Source organism: Mytilus edulis, chromosome 8 (assembly GCF_963676685.1).
Source record: "Mytilus edulis chromosome 8, xbMytEdul2.2, whole genome shotgun sequence".
Taxonomy (NCBI): Eukaryota; Metazoa; Mollusca; class Bivalvia; order Mytilida; family Mytilidae; genus Mytilus; species Mytilus edulis.
The window spans coordinates 46,308,322-46,329,273 of record NC_092351.1 but is presented as its reverse complement, the minus strand read 5'-3'; the positions used below and the strand labels follow the sequence as shown (position 1 = coordinate 46,329,273).

The 20,952-nt window shown below is 31.5% G+C and overlaps 1 protein-coding gene across 1 annotated transcript in view; it reads right to left on the bottom strand.

Moving 5' to 3' along the window:
• The window catches only part of LOC139485723 (latrophilin-like protein LAT-2), a 48,758-nt gene extending 28,050 nt beyond the window's left edge, over nucleotides 1-20,708 (bottom strand). The window contains exons 1-8 of the mRNA XM_071270372.1: nucleotides 20,517-20,708; nucleotides 10,144-10,239; nucleotides 7,684-7,895; nucleotides 6,788-6,953; nucleotides 5,409-5,537; nucleotides 3,261-3,448; nucleotides 1,807-1,960; nucleotides 690-883 (exon numbers count right to left, since the gene is read on the bottom strand). Of these exons, the coding sequence (XP_071126473.1) occupies nucleotides 690-883; nucleotides 1,807-1,960; nucleotides 3,261-3,448; nucleotides 5,409-5,537; nucleotides 6,788-6,953; nucleotides 7,684-7,895; nucleotides 10,144-10,183 (1,083 nt within the window). The 5' untranslated portion in view covers nucleotides 10,184-10,239; nucleotides 20,517-20,708. The remainder of the gene's footprint in view (nucleotides 1-689; nucleotides 884-1,806; nucleotides 1,961-3,260; nucleotides 3,449-5,408; nucleotides 5,538-6,787; nucleotides 6,954-7,683; nucleotides 7,896-10,143; nucleotides 10,240-20,516) is intronic.
• Nucleotides 20,709-20,952: the final 244 nt, after the last annotated feature.

The following is a 20,952-nucleotide window of genomic DNA, read 5'->3' as shown; positions in this document are numbered from 1 at the left end:
TGGAGGAAGAAATTAAACTTTCAATGTCCAAACGTCAAATCAATATGTCTATTTATATTAAGAAGTTCTTAGTAAAGCATATTTTACATGGTAAAAGTTTGCATGCATCTAAATTTTTTTTCATCAAGTTAGCTTAAATCTTATTTTATAACCGTTATTTTAGTCATATTAAAGGAAGATGTGGTATGATTGCCAATGAAACAACTCTCCACAACAAGAGACCAAATGACACAGACAATAACAGCTATAAGTCACTGTACGGATTTTAACAATTCCATACCACATAGTCAGCAATAATGACAGCTCTCTGACATATCTTTACATACATGTGTCTGTATCAAGTGAGGAATATAAGCGCTGTTATCAATTCGTTTGATGTGTTTGAGCTTTTGATTTTGCCATTTGATTAGGGACTTTCCTTTTTGAATTTTCCTCGGAGATTAGTATTTTTATGATTTAACTTTTCACAAGGTAAAATCCTTAATGTAAAAAATATGGCATACAGTGCAAGCACGGGGACACATTATGTATGTATATCTTTTTATGACATGATATTGGTAAATTTTTTTGAAAAAAAAATTTTAATTTTAGAAGAATATAGAAATGTTTTACTTTATTTTATATCACCATTATTTTAGTTATTTTTTTATACAATCTTATAAAAATTAAGTAATAAACAAATAACATACCTTTATGTATGGAAAGTTATCACTCATACTATATGGGTTAATCACAAGAACAGATATATGTATAATACGTTCTGGTTTTCCTACGATTGACCAGACATAGGTTTTGTCTTTAAACTGAGAAATTGATTTTGCAAATGACAGTGCCCGAACTTCATTAGTTGCTGTAATTTGGTGATATTGAACTTTTGGTTCCTCTGAAATTAGAATAATTCTTTAACATGTTTATCGAAAGAAACATATTATCGGCCAAGAATGTTATTTTCATAGTAACAAATTAACCCTGTTTTTCCAAGCTTTAATAAGACAAACAATGCTTAGTTTTGCTTTTTATAGTAAAGTTTTCTGACGTCTGTTGTACTGTCAGGTATGTGTTGTAAATTCTGTTATCCCTGTTGTGTTTATCTCATATGTCAATAAACTGTGTAAAACTATGTGAATATTCCGAAATTTATATATTCATTTAGGTATAAAAACAACAATAGCAGACAAAAGTAATAAATCCTTTGAGAGAAAACAAATTCAGGCTGCAAACTAAAACCGAAGGAAATACATCAACTATAAGAGGATAACAACGATACAACAGAAAAAATTCAGTGCAACAAAAAACCAAACGACAATGTTTAACACAGAAACGAACTATTAGGTAACAACTGCGATATTCCTGACTTGCTACAGATCATTGTAAGAATAAAATGGTGGGTTAAACCTGGTTTTAAAGCTACCTTAACCTCTCTTTTGTATGACAGTGCATCAAATTCCATAATATTGACAATGAGGTGTGAAAATGCATGATCACAAGAAACAGATAAGAAGATGTGGTATGAGTGCCAATGAGACAATTCTCCATCCAAGTCCAATGTATAAAAGACAAACAAGTATAGGTTAAATAAATCAAAGGTACCAGGCTTATCATTTGATACGTCAGACGCGCGTTTCTTCTACGTAAGACTCATCTGTGACACTCGGATAAAAATAGTTTGAAATCCAAACAGGTAGAAAGTACGGTCTTCAACACGAAGCCTTTACTTATACCATACAGTAAGCTATAAAGGGCCCTAAATGACCAGTGTTAAACAATTCAAACAGCGAACATTTAAAAAAAATAATCAATGCTTACTTGCGTATGTCACAATGAGACTGTTGTCTTTAATAGGATGCTCATACACAATGGTAACATTATTACTTCTGGAAATCCATGGCCATTCCTCCACAGTCTTCAAGTCTTGTAAGGTAATATTTCTTACATAATGTGTACTCGATGAATCATATATCTAAACGAAATATAAAATATAACTTAATGGAATAAAAAGCAATTATCATAAGCTGAATTCGTAGCATTTGACTTTCATCGGTAATATTTATCATCAATTCGTTACTAAAAGAAAATTATGACATGTCATGACAACAGGAGCAATATCAAATATTAGTTTTGACAATCGTGTTATTTCATTAATGATGCACAATTTTATAGCCGCTATCTATTTTATCTACATTCATTAGTTTCAAAATTAAAGTGAGATTGACTTCCGTTTCAGATATGCAGTCAAACCTGAAAAAAGGGTAGTTGCCTTGGTTCGAGTTGAATACGGACTTACTTGTCCAATATCCGTTTCAAAATTGTGTTTATCTCTATCAATATATTTTGAAAGTTTATAAACGAGCAAATTCGTTAGTTATGAGACAAGTTCACCTCATAGACATGTATAATAAAATAAAAAAGTACAATTTTTAAAAATTCTTCCCAATTTCCATTCTCAATTTTATTAATTATAGAATTAATGAACATACATACTGGTGTAATATACCTTGGTGTGTTTTCGAGTTGAAGATCAGATATAAAAGTAATTTTTCTTTTCACTTATAGGGTGTCAGGACTTTGTGCCATGTATAGATTAAAACGTTTTCTTCAGTAAAATGTTATTGAACACATTGCTAAGGATTGTGCCTGATGTTCATATGATGAAATCATAATCTTTCAGTCAGTTTAACTGAAGTCTGGAGCTGGCATGTCAGTTAACTGCTAGTAGTCTGTTGTTATTTATGTATTATTGTCATTTGGTTTATTTTCTTTGGTTACATCTTCTGACATCAGACTCGGACTTCTCTTGAGCTGAATTTTAATGTGCGTATTGTTATGCGTTTACTTTTCTACATTGGCTAGAGGTATAGGGGGAGGGTTGAGATCTCACAAACATGTTTAACCCCGCCGCATTTTTGCGCCTGTCCCAAGTCAGGAGCCTCTGGCATTTGTTAGTCTTGTATTATTTTAATTTTAGTTTCTTGTGTACAATTTGGAAATTAGTATGGCGTTCATTATCACTGAACTAGTATATATTTGTTATGGGGCCAGTTGAAGGACGCCTCCGGGTGCGGAAATTTCTCGCTACATTGAAGACCTGTTGGTGACCTTCTGCTGTTGTTTTTTTCTATGGTCGGGTTGTTGTCTCTTTGGCACATTCCCCATTTCCATTCTCAATTTTATTATCATATAAGTTTGTGATAAAAATATTTAAATAATCATTTGTTCTACATTTCAAAGAATAAATAAGGTTTGGCTTAATGATAAATTACCGTAATGTTATAAGTGTTATGTGTCATCAAACTGTTTCGAAACTTCTTGTCTTGCATTGACATATTTATAACAATGACATTGTTTGGTTCTGCTGTTATAACCCATATATGTCTGGTGATTGGAATGCTAGTGTTCATGGAAAGAAGCGTTATTTCATCCTTTGCCTCAACGGTTCTAGTAATTGTTTCTAGAAAATAATTGTGTAATTGTATGGTGTGTTCTACCAATATCGATGTATGCATACCTTTTTCAACGTCATCAGTTAGTGTTACAATAACTCATAAGCCTACATATGTATCTTACAACGTAGATCAAGCTAGATTAACAGTTTTTGAATAACATGAATGTCAACAACATTTTATCGATGTTCCACTCGTGTGCGTTTGCCTGAAATCCAAGAGCAGATTGCCACGGAATTTGCAATACACCAGATAAATCGACACTTAGTAGACATGATACATTTTAATTATCCTGCTTTGCTTACATGTAATGATATTTATTTTGTCATATTGAGGCCTTTCACAAAAGAGGGACGAAAGATACCAAAGGGACAGTCAAACTCATAAATCTAAAACAAACTGACAACGCCATGGTTACAAATGAAAAAGACAAACAGAAAAACAATAGTACACATGACACAACATAGAAAACTAAAGAATAAACAACACGAACCCCACCAAAAACCAGGGGTGATCTCAGGTTCAACTGACAATACCGTACATCATTGATAAGTTTTACAATGCATGATATTTGATTACGTTTTGTTTTAAATCATGAAGTGCGAAAGACACAATTTTATATAATAATACTTGTACTTGCATTCGCTTTACGTAAAAATGTGTCTCTCGTTGGCAATAATCACCACATAAATCTGATTTTGGTCCAGTCGCATTTTTGCAATTAGTTGTATTTATACATCAATTCGCCTTTGCAGAGTCTAAAGGACTATGGGTTAATTATCTCTTTGATCGTATATCAAAATGAAAATAACGTTACGTCATTGGTTGAATTTCTATAGTTTATCACGTTTTAAACCAATCAAAACTTTTTTGTGTACACTTTTCGAAATATTACCCAGAATGCATTATATTCTGAAACGGCGAAATGAGAAAAGTGTTTCAAAACATCTATGTAAAACAGAGTGGATATTGTATAACTTCGAGCGTCACTGATAAGAAACAAACTGTGATGACAAAATGCATGTCACCTTATAAAATTATCAACCTGGAATTTTTATGATTTTTTTATACATCAAAGTAATTGAAGTCGTCATGTGTGTCATAAATATATATCTTGGCATCGTTCATATCTGTCATATTTAAGGTATACTAGAACACACCCGTGATATCACGGGTCCGTGACTGAATTAAAGTATACAACTATGCGCAAGCCTTATTTTAGTATTAGTATTGTCATCTGATAAAGTCATGTCGATTATAAGATACACAGTTTTTCTCTGCTTTCAAGTCTTTCTGTTTAAACCCGTTGAACTGGAACTTATCAGTTATTGGTAATATTAATTATTTTGAAAACAAAAGGTTCTGGAATGGAGTATATTTTAATCAACAGCATTGTCCTATAATAAGTTATAAATAAAGGTGAATTCTTTGCTTTGCTGTTTTACGTCATGCCCACTAACAAATTGAAAACTGTACCAATACGCCTTATTTTTAGTCCAGATTTTTAGTATTCGTATTGTTATCTTAGAAAGTCTTACTGATTAAAATACTACAATAGGTAACAATTTGACAATTTAGTAGTGTCAACCCTGTGGTTATGACCCGTGTATATAGCATATTAGTCCTGAATACAACGTTTGGTGGTGCGCCTGTCAGATGGGAACGTACAGATAAGGTAATAGGTAACAGGTGAATATACTATTGGTATCGGTAGCGGACTCGACTCGGAACTTCTTAATAATTGGCAATATTAATTACGTGGAAAACAAAAGGGTCTGGCGTGGTGTAATTTTTAATCTACACCTTTGTACTATATTAGTTATATATAAAGTTGAATTCTGTGATTCGTCGTTTTTACGTGATGACGGCTGACAAATTGGACCTCGTAATTTTAGTATTATAGATGTCCAGAAATTTAACAGAACTTTAAACTTACAGCCGTTCCACAAGACACTCCTTGTTTCTTACCTGTCTCACTACAGTTTTTCCCTGTATATCCAGGCTGACAAATACATTCATACCCACCAGTGTCGTCAGTCTCTTTGCAATGACCATGATCACATAATGTTTGGCTACTCCAACATGAATGGGGAATTTCTGTCAAATAATGCAATCGGTAATGTATTAGCATTCTAAATTTTGTAGTCTTCTGCAAATATGTACTTTAACCTAGTTTACGAAGAATGGCATATTACAAAGCAAGGTATAACTCTGATATTATACAAAACAAGTAAAAAACACATATTATATATTATTATTATGAGGAAAAAATAATTGAATCTAATAGAAATATGTGAATTTCAATGAGATGTTAGGTATTCATAACTATACAATTTAAATTACATGATGAATGTTTATCATTGCAAATTAGGTGGTTGTTTGTAATTCATTCTTTTTGTACGTGACATTTAAGACAATATTTAAAATCTTCATTGGATATGTTGGATATTCAGGACAAGGCAATAAGGTTTGTAAGTATGATTTTTGCATTTATATTCAAGAGTGGCGAAAGATACCAGAGGGACAGTCAAACTCATAGATCGAAAAATAAACTGACAACGCCTTGATAAAAATGATAAAAAGACAAACAGGCAAATAATAGTACACATGATACAACATAGAAAACTAAAAAAACCTAAGCAACACGAACCCCACCAAACACTAGGGCTGATCTTAAGTGCTGTGGAAGGGAAAACAGAACCTGCTTCACATGTGGCACACGTCGTGTTGCTTATGTTATTACAAACCCGGTAAATAGTCTAACTCGGTAGGTCACATTTATGAAAGGGAAGGGGATTGTAGCAATGACGTAGTAATGACGTAAGAAACATATCCGATACCATCTGTGAAACCTTTATTCCATATTAATATTTTTGTGAACCGGTTATAAGTATTTCAAATAACTATTTCATACGGGTTTTCTGATCTTGATGGAACATCTAAATTTCACTCTTTTTTTCATTATTGTACATTAAAACACTAATAAAACAATGTACATGTTTTACAAAAACAAGATTTCCAAAATGTCGACTTTTGTTATGAGAATTAAGTTACGTTAGTTATGTATGATGGCATGAAATATCTACTCACTAGACACCACATTACATGTTGACTGTGTCGTACTTCCGACTGTATTTGAATTGTCAAAAAAAAGTGAATGAACATCAAAAGTCCATATTGGGATTTATATTTTTTTTCAACACTTGATCAAATCTGTGTAAATTTGTAACAAGTCTTTTCTGTTTCTGTGCATAGTGTTTTGGTATAAACACGTGTACTTCATATAAAATATTAGACTCCTAATTAGAAGCATAATAGTTCAATTGTAACAGTTGACATTATCTTACCTATGTACTCAATATTTATGGAGTAGTCGAATGGATTGTTAAGCAGCTGATGATAAATAACTGACACATTATTTGTTTGAGACTTCCATCCTTTCCATTTTTCTTGTACCTTTTGTCCACATACTTTCAAACCATCATTACTTTTAAGTTTGGTAGAATCGTTTATCTGCAATTAGAATTCTTATATATACGTACCAAATGTATTCCATGTGTGATAAATGTATCTTTTCTAAAAAGGTAAGGGTTATACATTTATAGTATACGGTTCAGTTTTCTTCTGTAAAAGAGAGGCAAAAGATACCAAACTGATATTAAAATTGTCAAATGAAAAACATAAAGTAGAGTTTGCAGTACTGTATTGAAGGTTTGACAAATGCTAAGTGAAAGTGGATTATTTAGGAAGTATGCATTTGAAGTGAGAGTTTTATCTAGCTATAAAACCAGGTTCAATCCACCATGTTCTACATAAGAAATGTATGTACCAGTTCAGGAATATGACAGTTGTTATCCAGTCGTTTCGTGTGTTTGATCTTTTGATTTTGCCATTTGATAAAGGTACTTTTCGTCTTGAATTTTTTTTTTTTTTTTTTTTGGAGTTTAGCATTTTTGTGATTTCCTTTTATTTCTTCATTTTTTTTGAAAACTTGTGTTAGTCCGACAGATCATTTTCTTTTAGTGATATCTTCTAGTCAGTCCTATTGCAAACCTACTGATCATATCTTTCATATGGGACGTACTAGTATAATTCAACATGGGAAAACAGCTAATGCCAGGTTTCGTAACCTTATAATCCAAAAGATCACATTGCAAATGTTGTTTCCCATGGGGATTTGTAAATACCTTTTTAAAAAGTGAGTTAAAACTTGTGTGTAATATCTTTGAAATATTTATCTTACCAATATATAGGTTGTTTGGCAGTGTGGAACAGCTCCTAAAAATCCATTTCCAATGAATACTTGGTTAACAGTTATTTTTATTGTACTATTTGGATTTTTAGTAACGATAAAATGATCTTTAGTATTCTTTTTCAAATGAAGTCCAAGTATTTGTGGTATTATGGTTGCTGTTCTAACTTCTTCGTCGATGCAATGTATCTTTTGTATAAAACCTAAAGATAAATAAAAAAGAATAAAAATCATGTTCATTGTAAAAATACAGGTTGATTTATTGACAACATTGGCGCTTTTGTAAAAGGTTTGCCTCAAAATTACAAATACGTCATATACATGATATCAACCAGGCAATTATTTGTAAAATCATAAAATTCACAGAAGTGATTCCTATACTCACCATAAAAATAAGATTTTATATACAATGTCATATATATATAAATAAAGTTGGTTTGATTTGTGTAAAGGAAAGCGGTTGTATTTTTCCTTGATAAGCAACACATGATCATCTTCCTATATCTAACAATACGTCAACCAACATTATTTTTTTCTAAATTTATATTTTTTATAACAAAGATAGTTTTGTTTGATAATATAACTCTACTTTTATAGTGTAGTAATTGTGGTAAAATGGTTTCATGATGAACCCGAACGGAGTTTGTTTATGATGTCCATGCCCACGTCATTTTACGTCAAATATATGCCAATTTAAAAGCCCTGTTGATAATTTTCAAGAACACAATTCATTATTTAATGTTCATATACACACTGTAGTTATTTTTAAATAGGGAATTTGGATATCTTTTATTTTTAATTATACAAATGTATAATGTGTTTTAATGCTTTTATTTTGCGTTTTATCGATAGGCAATACATTGCATAATAATTTTCAGGATAAAATGAATGCATGCCCGAATAATTAATATAGGGTTATTGCATGAATATTGGGGAATATTGTCCCGAGTAAAATTGTATATTGCACGAGCTTGCGAGTGCAATATATGTTCTACGAGGGACAATATTCCCCAATATTCATGCAATAACCCTATTATTGCATAGCAATATAATATATTTGAAAGTAAAAATTGATTTAAACTGAGATTTTGTCGTTAATGACGTCATGAATTTGAAGATTTATTGCACGCTAACTTTTGGTTACTTTCTGTAGGAAATATTATATTGCTATGCAATAATAAAAATTAATGAACAATCCAAATAATATCTTTTGCTTCTTATTCGGCAAAAGATTAAAACAACTTGAGCAGGACATTGCCTGCACAAGTAAGGTTGTCGTGTTTTAGTTTCTTAAGAAGCTGGTGGTTTCATCTGGATATTTTATGATTATCTGTGTTTATAATCTCGAGTGTTTAACGCTGTCATCTTTGAGCTTACCACTTTCTTTGATAAGTTCACCGCATTCCTGACAGGCTTGATACACTAGGCGACAGAAAATTAATGGGATCAACAAGGACAATTTAAACAATCGCTTGGTGTATGATGTGGTTGGCTATACATATAAAATGATGCAGCAATCGTTTAATATTATCAATTGTCATAATTGATATTAAGTAATTTGTATGAAAATTTCAAACTGTGTTATCACTATTTATTTAATGATTTTTATAAAGACTGTTAGCTTCGTCATGCTTATTATAATTATGTTATATTTGTTGTGGTAAAACACCAGTTATATTACTCGATTTATTTCACTTGTCATGGGCGGAGTTTAACCGGTTCGCTCATACATGTAATAAACCAGTCCATCTATAGAAAGGTGTTTTAGTATAAACTCATTAATGAAGTGTCCAGTCATTCTTTTGTAAATTCCTTTGATGACACTGATAGGTGATTAAAAATCAGTAGTAATTATAACGGCAATCATCTTTATCAAACACATCTTCAAATAAACTGTCCTTATGCATATTAAAACGTACGCTCCGCCCGATCAGTTGAAATACCATTGGTAATACGAAAAGACTTTTTTATGATTATTTTAAACATCTGAGTAGATCTAGGTAGATCTAGTTATTCCGCGTTGGAGATTTTTTTATAAGCTAAACAAAAGGCCAAACTGATACATGATTGTAACGTATCAATCTCTATTAATCTTTCATCATATCCTCTTGTATATTCGTATATATTCTATAATGGGTTTTATTTGGGGTCAGGGTTAACGTTTTTAAATAATATATTCTTTGTATAAATAGTTTATGTATCTGTGATTGGATATTTTTTTCAGAGAATATAGAAATTTCTTAAAACATACAAGTTCAAGATGACGGGAAAAAAGAAAATGGTTAAACAAATAATAGTTTTAAAGTTTCATAATAAAAATACTAAATAATATTTTTTACTCAAATACTGTGAAAAAAAACTACATGACTGTCTTGTCATATACATAATAGAAAAGCTACAATGATCTCATAAAGTGAATATATACTTCAATTATAATAAATAACAACTTACACATAAATAATCCTAAGTACCCAAGTACAACTACCTTCATTTCAATGTCACAATATAGGTATATCTATTTTCGTTCTTGTCTGAGTAGGCCTAATTCTGAAATATAAAAAAACAAGAATGTGTCCAAAGTACACGGATGCCCCACTCGCACTATCCTTTTATATGTTTAGTGGACCGTGAAATTGGGGTCAAAAGTCTAATTTGACTTTAAAATTAGAAAGATCATATCATAAGCAACAAGTTTACTAAGTTTCAAGTTGATTGGACTTCAGCTTCATCAAAAACTACCTTGACCAAAAACTTTAACCTGAAACTTTCCCTTTCATTTTCTATGTTCAGTGGACCGTGAAATTGGGGTCAAAAGTCTAATTTGGCTTTAAAATGAGAAATATCATATCATAAGCAACAAGTGTACTAAGTTTCAAGTTGATTGGACTTCAGCTTCACCTGAACAGACGCACAGACGAACGGACGAACGGAGTCACAGACCAGAAAACATAATGCCCCTCTACTATCGTAGGTGGGGCATAAAAATCACAAAAAAGTCAGACCTTCCAGGAAAATTCAAAACGGAAAGTCCTTAATCAAATAAGTACATAAAATGCTTAAAAACGTCAAAATATTAGTGACACAATTAAATATAAAATGAGTTTGTAATGGTTACGATGCACATTAATAACAAACATTGATTACTAGAACTCAAATTCAAAATTGTCGATTTTGATAAATGCACCGCTACATGTTATACATAAAATGATGCACGTAAAATTATAAAATTGCATCGGGTGGTAAAGGATTTTTTTTGTATGCTAGGAGCAATCAATTAAGGTGTGTTTTATGTGTTGTCGACTGTTCTACATTGAATATTTCTTTTACAATAGCGTTGGCTTTATCTTCTGTCATATTCTTTTTAAAAAAGAAAATAACAAAAGATCAGAGCTAAGAGGAAAATTATACACAAACAGTCTATATATTCGTTTGATGTGTTTCAGCTTATGATTTTGCCACTTGATAAGGAACTTTCTTCTTTTTCGGAGTTTAGTTTTTTTGTGATCATTTTACTTTTTTTCCTAATCAAATGGCACAATCAACAGATTAAACACATCAAATGAATTGAAACTAACTGTCATATTTCTGAATTGGTACAAGCATTTCATATGTAGAAAATAGTGGATTAAACCATGTTTTGTAGCTAGCTAAACCTCAGTTTCATGACAGTCGCCAAAACATTAATTGACAACGTTGTCAACATTGTGTTTTAATCCTTATCACTGTAAAACAAACACAAATGTCAACAAAGTAAAACAAAAATGCATATTGAAAAGCACATTAGCAAAAATGTTAGACAAGAATACAAACATTGACCAAATAACGCAAAGACGGGATGGTTCAGTACCGAGCCACGTCAAATAGCCAAAAATAGACTAAACAGAAAATGTAATTATTTACAAATACAAAAAAAGAAAACTATAATTTCTTAACTTTATAGCTTATTATTGTATGTCTTTTTGTATTCGAACTGGGCGATAACGGATTTTCAAAATAAAATCTGATTTGGTTTGTCAAATTAAGCTCATATGTTAATTTACATTCAAGCGAATTTCAATGAGTAAAAGGAAAACATATATGAAATACGTCAAATAGACATTACAATTACGCAGATAACTAATGCATAAGATATAAAGAGGTTTACCATAGACTTCAACGGTGTCTATAGTGTATGACAAGCTCGAAATCGCCCCGATTCTTCAATATGTTAATTTTGTGAATAAAAGTATTTGCCTTATATTATATATAGACAGATAAGATACTGTAACAATTTGATGTAGCATTTGACTTGGTGTAATACACATGCTATTATAAACATTCAAAATTATCTAGATTGGGTAATATACATCAACAATGCAAAGAATATGCAGTTGAAATATAAACTTGGTGTTAAAATTAGTACATAAAAAATAACTAAATATATTTTACGCACGTCAACTCAATGTATAGGGCTTGAGTGTATTTACAGAAAATAACGTACTGTAATCATCTTGTAAAAAAAGTACAGTTATGTTGAAGTGAAACAAAAAGAAATAAGTGTAAAATGCATTGGCATGCATTATGAAGCGTAAAAAAATCCAAAAAATTACGACAAAACTTTTTTTTCCTTGAAACTATTATAAAAACTTGAATTCAATTGAAATGTTCTCAAATCGAGACCGTGGACTGATGGAGACATTGCATTTAACTCAATTTGCCCGCTGTGGTTGCGTTTATAAACAACAAACACCCAAAAGGACGCTACTATAAAACAAGAATGTTACTGTCGGATGGTAGGACTCAAAGAAATTACCATACTTCTTTACCCACACCATCAATTGGGTTACATTGTAAAGTAGGAGCTATTTTCTTTTTATGATTTATTATTATTCCAGATGAGTCGTTTTTATGTATATTTGTCATGTTTTATTATAAAAGAATACTATAAGTTGATGGTAAGTTTCGTCAAATTTTGTTGTTACTGCTTTAAAATGTCTAAATATTTTGAAGACAAAAAAATAAACTCGTAAATATTGCTTTCCATCAGGTACCTGTTTATTGAAACTGTCCTAAGATCTGTCCTAGGAATGTCTTAGGACAAAAGTTGGGATAAAGTTAGGACCGACTTACGACACGTTTCAGTATGCACATCGAAGCTATCTTAGGAATATCTTAGCTAGGATGTCCTAACCACTCTCATCAGTATTGTCGTAAAAGAAAATAGCGTATTAAAATTCGAATTTTAAAATATTGTATCAAATTTAACCTTTGGCAATTACTATGATTTAAAAAAAAAACAGAGATAAATGATTATAAAATAATTATTAATTTAAAATACAAGGTAAAAAATATTTTTTATATTATAATTGTACATTTTAACTCTATGAAACAAAACATAAAATTATAACAAAAAATGTACTGACGATTTATATAAGAATTGAACAAACTAATCGTAAATAGTTGAAACTAAATATGTAATCGGTAAAATCACTATATGCATTGAGTGAGCTGACTTCGAAGTGTCAGGGTTTCGTACTTTAAAGTTCAATGACAAATCTCGTGCATCTTTCATATGAATATTGAGTGCTTCAACTATTTTATTACGTGTGCTGAAAAGAGAGATTTGGATCTAATATGTACCATGTATAGAAGCTACCAATTGATTTTTAGTGGGGATAGGGCTAGAATGAAATTTGAAAAAGGCAGTACAGGAGTTTGAAATAAAAATAAAACAAGATGAGCAATTTTGCCCAAAAAAATAAAATAAATAGGCGGATGGCAATTAATGTCAGGAAAAACAGTCAGGATAAACCAATAAAAATAGGCAGGACCGTATAGGGTGAAAAATTAAAGGAAGGAAAGATATTACAACCAAAAGAAAGCATGGCGATATTTTTTATCCTAGCCCCCACCCCACCCGGCCATAAAATGGAAATGAAACATATACATGCCATATTTGTTTATAAAAAAAAACTATTCTAAATATATTCTAAAATTAGGTCCATCATAAGACCATTTAAGACACCTAAATTTGTATTCTAAAGTTATGTCAATTCCTAGGATTTTCCTAAGTTGCGACATGTTTGATAAACCCACTAAGGACCAAGATACATTTGTATGTCCTAAGTTGGTCTGAGGACACGTCGTAGTCCTAAGAGAGCTTTGATAAACAGGGGCCGGTAACAAGAAATTTTATCAAGAGAGGTCGTAAGTATTGATTTAAGGGGAAGATAAGATAGTTCAAAGATCACTCAAAGAGTGTAAATCAAAGCTCTCTCAGGTTGTTCGTAGATCGCTCTTATTTCTCCCTTAAGTTGCATCGTAATAGTTTTCAAGTTACGAGTTCTTAATAATTTTCTGGTGTCTCCGTTTTTGGTTTCTCGCAAAGAAATTAGAATCACCTTAAATGAATCATAGAAACGTTTTGATGAACGATTAAATGCGCATAACAATCAACTATCCATTTAACCCAAGGAACCACCGGCCCTTTTTTGATAAAAGTAAAATTGAATTAAAAAAAAATGCACCGCTTGAAACATGAAATTATTTTAACTGCTTATAGAACATTATTATTTTAATAAAAATATGCTTGTCTCAGGACAATCCCTTTGAGGGTCCTATCATTCACAAGGCCAATGTTAGGATTTGAATCGAGTATAAATGACGAGTCTCAAAGGACGCTTATTTTTCTATCCTACCGTTCATTTCGGTCAAACCCCTTCTCTAATGGTTTACTTTTATAATTTGTAATTTGGATGGAGAGGTGTCTCATTGGCACTCATATCACATCTTCTTATATTTTTTCACTTTAAACAATATTTTTTTTCACCTTTTAAAAGCTAAAAATAAAATCACAAAAATACTTCACTCCGAGGAAAATTCAAAACGGAAATTAAATCCTTAACCTATATAGCTAATGGCAAAATCAAATGATTAAATACATCAAACGAATGGACGACACTTGTCATATTCCTGACTTGTTACAGGCATTTTTAAAGTTAAAAAAAAATTATGGATTGGACCTGGTTAAAAGAGCTGAACCTCTCACTTGTATGACAGTCTTGTCAAATTCCATGATATTGATAACGATGCGTGAACAAAAAAGACACAACAGGCAAAAATGTAAAAAAAACACAGGTATACAACAACACACAACACACTAAAAACTGAAGATGATGATTCGGAAGGGTAAGCAAATCCTGCTCCACGTGTTGCGCCCATCGTGTTGCTCATTATATTACAAAGCCGGTAAATAATTGGTCAACCAACTCATGATGGCTTCCGTAAAATTTAAGAAGTGATGATTTAAACTTCACCATTTGGAACTCTTGGTTTAGAATTGAAAAAGGTCACAAATTTCTCCTTGCTTTATATTCAACACTTCTCTCAACAAGCCAAAATTGTAATGATTTACAAAAAGAGAAACTACCATCCTCCACATACATGGCCAAGAAAACACTAAATTATAATTTCCTATTCAGTTGAATTAACAAGTGAATGTACAGCTAAGAGTAGTCGGGACCACTCTTACAAAAAAAGTCAAGTGAAGCTATTGCGAATTGTTCTTGGTACACCCCTAAGTTGCTAAGTTTGTTATAAGAACACTTAATAACTGTCCAAAATTTAAGAATGATTTTGTGTTACCGGAATTAGTAAGAATGCTTTAGGGTAGACGTAAAAATCGTTCTTAAATCATGCACTTTTTCAAAACATTAAGGGCTGTCAATCATTCTAAGATAGGTCTGAGATAAGGTCTGACGCCCTTAAGACGTTCGTAAGACATACGAATGCTTCTTGTTACCGGCCCCTGGACCCTGGCTTATTGTTAGACTACTTGTATTAAGTATATTTCTTTCTTTCTTTTTTTCTTTGCTTTTTTTTTATTTTTTACTTCCTTTTCAAACTGAAAGTATATATCATAGGGAATGATTAATTTGACCGTTTAGGCAACACTCCATGCACTTGTAGGTCCCAAAAACTAGTTGCGTTGCTATGGTCAAAGCAGTTTTGAAATGGAAAATATAAACAAAAAACATCCTATCTTCATTATAAAAACCTCAAGAGTTTCAAACCAAAACATATTATGCAAAATTTAAGTGCGTCTTTGATGCGTGCAGATTTACACATCACTCGTTATTAATCTAACAGCGGCGTAAAAATTTTAAATCTTTAAAACCGCAACGACATCAACATGGCGATCTTTAAATATTCAATTATAAGTGTAAAGCATTTTATTGTCCTCAATACTCTTCTATCTAAATGAATAATCAAATGAAAAATATAATGGAAAACAAGACAAAGTACAGATCTTTACAAACTGTATTAGATAAAAGTATATGATGAGTTCATGATGGACTTGTTTGTGTCGGCGGAGTAATCAATTCTGTCTGTGCAGATTGACACAATCCGACATTAATGCGCCCCGTAATGTGTTTGTGGTTACGACACACCATAAACAATATCATTAGTTAAATGTTTTGTCTAAGGTATCTTCCCAACATAAAAAGGATCATTATTTAGAAGACAAAATTATTTCCGTTCATATGTCAATCACTGATTGAAATGAACAACGAAGATATTTGTTGATGTTTGAATGTTTTTCTTTCTTTGCTCGTTCATGTACATACAACTGTCGTCTTTGTTAAAACATTCGGAATTGTATGCACTCTATGCTCTCCCTCTTTGAATGTTATATAGTATGTCTGACATTTTTGTTTCGAGCGTCATTAATGAGTCTTTTGTAAATAATACGATCACCTGGGGTGGTGTTCTCGAAAGTATCCTAAGATTCGTCGTAAGTCATAGATAAGACAGATTTTAGGATGGACTTAGGATCGACTTAGGACACTCTTAAGTTGCGTCTCGAAGCTATCTCAGACGCATCTTATGTTAGGACGTCCTAAACATATCCTATGTGCGAAATCCTAAATAGTTAAAGTAATTGTTTGATAAAACATTTATTAGAGACGAAACCAATTAATAAATTTGTTTACAAAATTTTGTAATAAAAAGTATTTAATGAAAATAAAATGCATGATTTCAAATGTAGTTATAAAATAATATCAAAATGATTTTGATATAAACTGTAAAACAATTTGTTTTGAAAGGAAAATATCGAATTCGTAATGTCATCGTATCGTAAAAACACGAAGTTCAAAGTTTAAAATCATGCACAATTTCTTTATACGAGTCAATAACCGATGGAGCGTCTCTTTTCACGTTCTTCTTCACGTAAACAAATGAGAAAAAGCATGCACAAAGTTAGGATGGAGATATGATGATCTTAAGACACCTAATTAGGTGTCCTAAAGTTAGGACGAAAATGTGATATATCCTAAGTTAAAGGGGCACTAGCTACGATATATATAAAAAAATAAAGTATGATTTTTTTTAAGATCAATCATTAATCAAATTGGAATAATGAAATAATAATTTGCGTTTAGCAATCAATTTCCTTTAATTTTGTTGAAATAAGCGATTAAACATAATTTTTGACTGATTCACTTGCAAGTGAAAACGTCATCATCATTCTAACCGGTATTCATGTGAACTTCAAGTTAACCCCTAGCTAGATATTGACAACGCATGCATTGTACGTGTACTGGTTATTTAAAGAAAAAGAATGTCAACAATGAAAGTGAAACTACGGTAAATCATTTGATTACTAATTCGATGCACATAAAATCATTCTTATATGGTTAAAAACAATGAGAAACATCTATTTTTAATCTATAAAATAAAATCAAACAGAACTATAAAAATGCAATTGCACGTGTTGGTTTAATCTATTCGTATCTTTATTTTTGTTAACATCGCTTATATGGTCATCTGAGGTCAAATCGATAGTTAATTAGATGGCGTTTGGACTAAAATACACACGAAACGAACCTATATATTATCTACCCCATGCTCTGTAAACTGTTTATTTTAGACTTTTGATAGTTTGGATAAATGTTTTACATTGTTATAAACCAAATATGAGAATTTGGGTCAAATCGGTTACAATGAATTTGACAGCTAGTGCCCCTTTAAGAGAGCTTCGAGAACACGACTTAGGACAAAGACTTGTCATACGATGGTCTTAGGACACGTCTTAATCCTAAGATAGCTTCGAGAACACCACCCCTGATGTACAAAATGTCATCCCGATCTTTAATGATAAATAAACGTGTTTTGTATGTTTTTTTTTGTTTTTTTTGTTGTTTTTTTTTGTCTTTTTTTTTGGGGGGGGGGGGGATAATTATTTGATGCAGTGCGGTGTAGTGGCCTTAATATCTTTAAAATATACGTTTGTTTGCCTTGGTCCTTTTTTTCATTCGTGGTAGGTACAATGTACTAAGTGATTATTTTAACTTTTTAAAGAATTGAAGGGCTTCTTTTTCGTAAAACTATTGTCACAGTGGTAAATTATTGAAACTTTCTCGTGAGCTCAACCATATAAATGATATCGAAAAATGAGAATGGAAATGTGGAATGTGTCAGAGAGACAACCCGACCATAGAGCACACAACAGCCAAAGTCCACTAATGGGTTTTCAATGCAGCGACATTTTGTTTTTAATCTAAATCATTTACAGGACGAATTTTTCTCTGCTTTATCATGGAAAAAAACATTTTGCGTCCGGAACTCTATCTAACCCCAGACACATTTCATAGAACCATTCTAACTATCGTTTAAGAATTAAATGCGTCTTTTTGATATTTTATCGGCGAAAAACGCATTTACAGAAGCGTATTATGCGCGGCATACAACAAATGTGCACGCCATACAACAAATGTGCACGCCATCAACGCTTTCACAAAAAGAAGCATTTTAATTATTATAGTAATGTCATTATTATATATGCTACTACTACGATCTTATTTACACCCTCCCCTTCATAACACACACCCGCTATGCATTAGTGTGGCGTTTCAAGGGAAGCACGACAGTCGGGCACATGTATTCATTAATGTTGGTTTTCGTTGAGAAACAAAACGTAAATGTGAATTGCCTCTCAAAGGTAGTCAGAGAGTCAAAATCAGGATTTTTATGAATCATCTATGTTTTTAAAATATTTTTTTTTTATGCAGCAACAAGGAAATATGAATTGAATAAGAAATTACAGCAATATCTATGCATTTTGTTAACGTTGTAACAGAGACCATGTGCAGGCATAAATGCATTTTATCAAAGAATTGAATGCTTTTAATTTTGAAATTTTATTGTGTATAAACATGTTAACCGAAAAGCAGTAAATCGCCTCTTTTTAAACTGTGCACACGTTTAACGCTTTTACATTCTTATGAAAATTCATTTTTTCGTTTCACTATATTTGTATTGCATGTTCAAGTTTATCCCAGATTCGAGCCTTTTATAGATTTATAGACAATACGTTTGTAACGTCGTCACTGGAAATTTCTGCAGTCAGTTGTTGCATTTTTTACAGAAATAAAATATAGCTGTATGAACGCCTTATCCTTTAAAAACTACAGTATCGAATGAAACTTCAGAGTGATGTAATTATATGGAAATAAAACATATCTTTTGGAATGCCTTAATTGGTCAATACAACTAACAGAATATGAAATTTCTATACAGTGACTGATTTTTAACTATATTAAAACAAATGTTTGCGCTATTCTCTTTAAAGGTCGTTTCTTGTTAAGCTACATTTTACTTAGTTATCTAAAAGCGTACATTTCCCTGTAACTTAAAAAATGACATAAATTTAAAACCATGCAATGAGTTAACAAGTTTGGTGGTTACAATGATACTTCCCCATTTCTTATTATAAGTTAGCTTATCCAAAGAGAGCCAATGGCGGATCCAGGGGCGAAGTGGGAGTATGCTGCCTTTAGTTCGACAAAGTAAATGAAACATATACGATATATATAAATGTTTAACTTAAAATTGATTTACATCGTTCCGCTCGGCTAAATATGGGTATTCAGGAATTACGCCCCCTCTTCAAAATCCGGGATCCAACACTGTATTAAATGAACTGTATATTCGATATGGAGTTACGGAGAGCTATCAAGTTGTATTCTTTTTGAAATAGAAAAATAAAAGAAAATCGTACAAATAATTTAAATGATAAAAAGTTTTTTAAAATTCCACACAAAAATAACTAAACTGTTCAGAATATCAAGGTAAACGTTCAAGTGATACATATTCATAATTCTTACAATTGAATTATTTTTTTTATATAATCTTCAGATGCCTTATTATCTTATATATTTAAGTACTGAGCTTGAAATAAATTTGTATTGGTTACTCTGGATCTTTTAAAAAACGGTAATGTAGCGAACTTATATGTTTACCTTTTAAGTCCATTAATAGTGCAATGCGGATATATTAAATTTATCTGATCTTTTTGAGTTTCCTTGTAAAATACTACACAAATATATACCATAAAAATGCAAAAAGATATAAGAAGATGTGGTATGAGTGTCAATGAGACAACTCTCTATCCAAGTCACAATTTATAAAAGTAAACTATTATAGGTCAAAGTACGGTCTTCATCACGGGGCAAGCTATAAAGGGTCCCTAAAACTAATATCCATTAGTACTAACATTATGGAACTATTAAATGCTAAATCTAAAAAATAAATATACAACTTTACTCCTGTACACCAATATTGAGATTTCGTCACCCGTAAATATCTAGGAACTCTATAATTTGAATAAACCAAAAAAAATCGATCTGAAACAATTTCCAAAAAATATACCGAGACTCTACTAACATACAAGAAGAATACTTCGCTCTTAAATTTTTTAATTTATTTTTGTTAAGACTCAAAAACAATTTTCTGAATGTTTTAATATATATGTTATTCAATTTTACAGCTTGAAAGATACTTACCAATACTGATGTTAAATCCTTCTCTTAATGTCACACACATACAAAACTATAATTACAAAAAACAAAAATCACATCTTTCACTTATTTAGACGTCATAATTATTACAAAATGACAAGAAATTCGATTAATAGGTTGGTGGACTGCTTTTTCGAGAGTGCGTTATCTTTCTGACAAACTTCCGCGAGGACCGTCATTTTGTTGTTATTAATTCTTGTTTCACTTGGTATTCTTCATCCCTATACCTGTTTATTTACCTGTCTGGATAATTGACAGATAACACTACCTTTCACTAACGAGATAATCGTAGTTTGATAGAAACAAACATCTACTCTAATCTTTCATCATCTCATTACCAGGCGTGTTCCGATCATGACGCTGTGAGAATTGTAAAAACGGCGGTTCTTATGGTACTACATGTATATATTCGCACATGGGC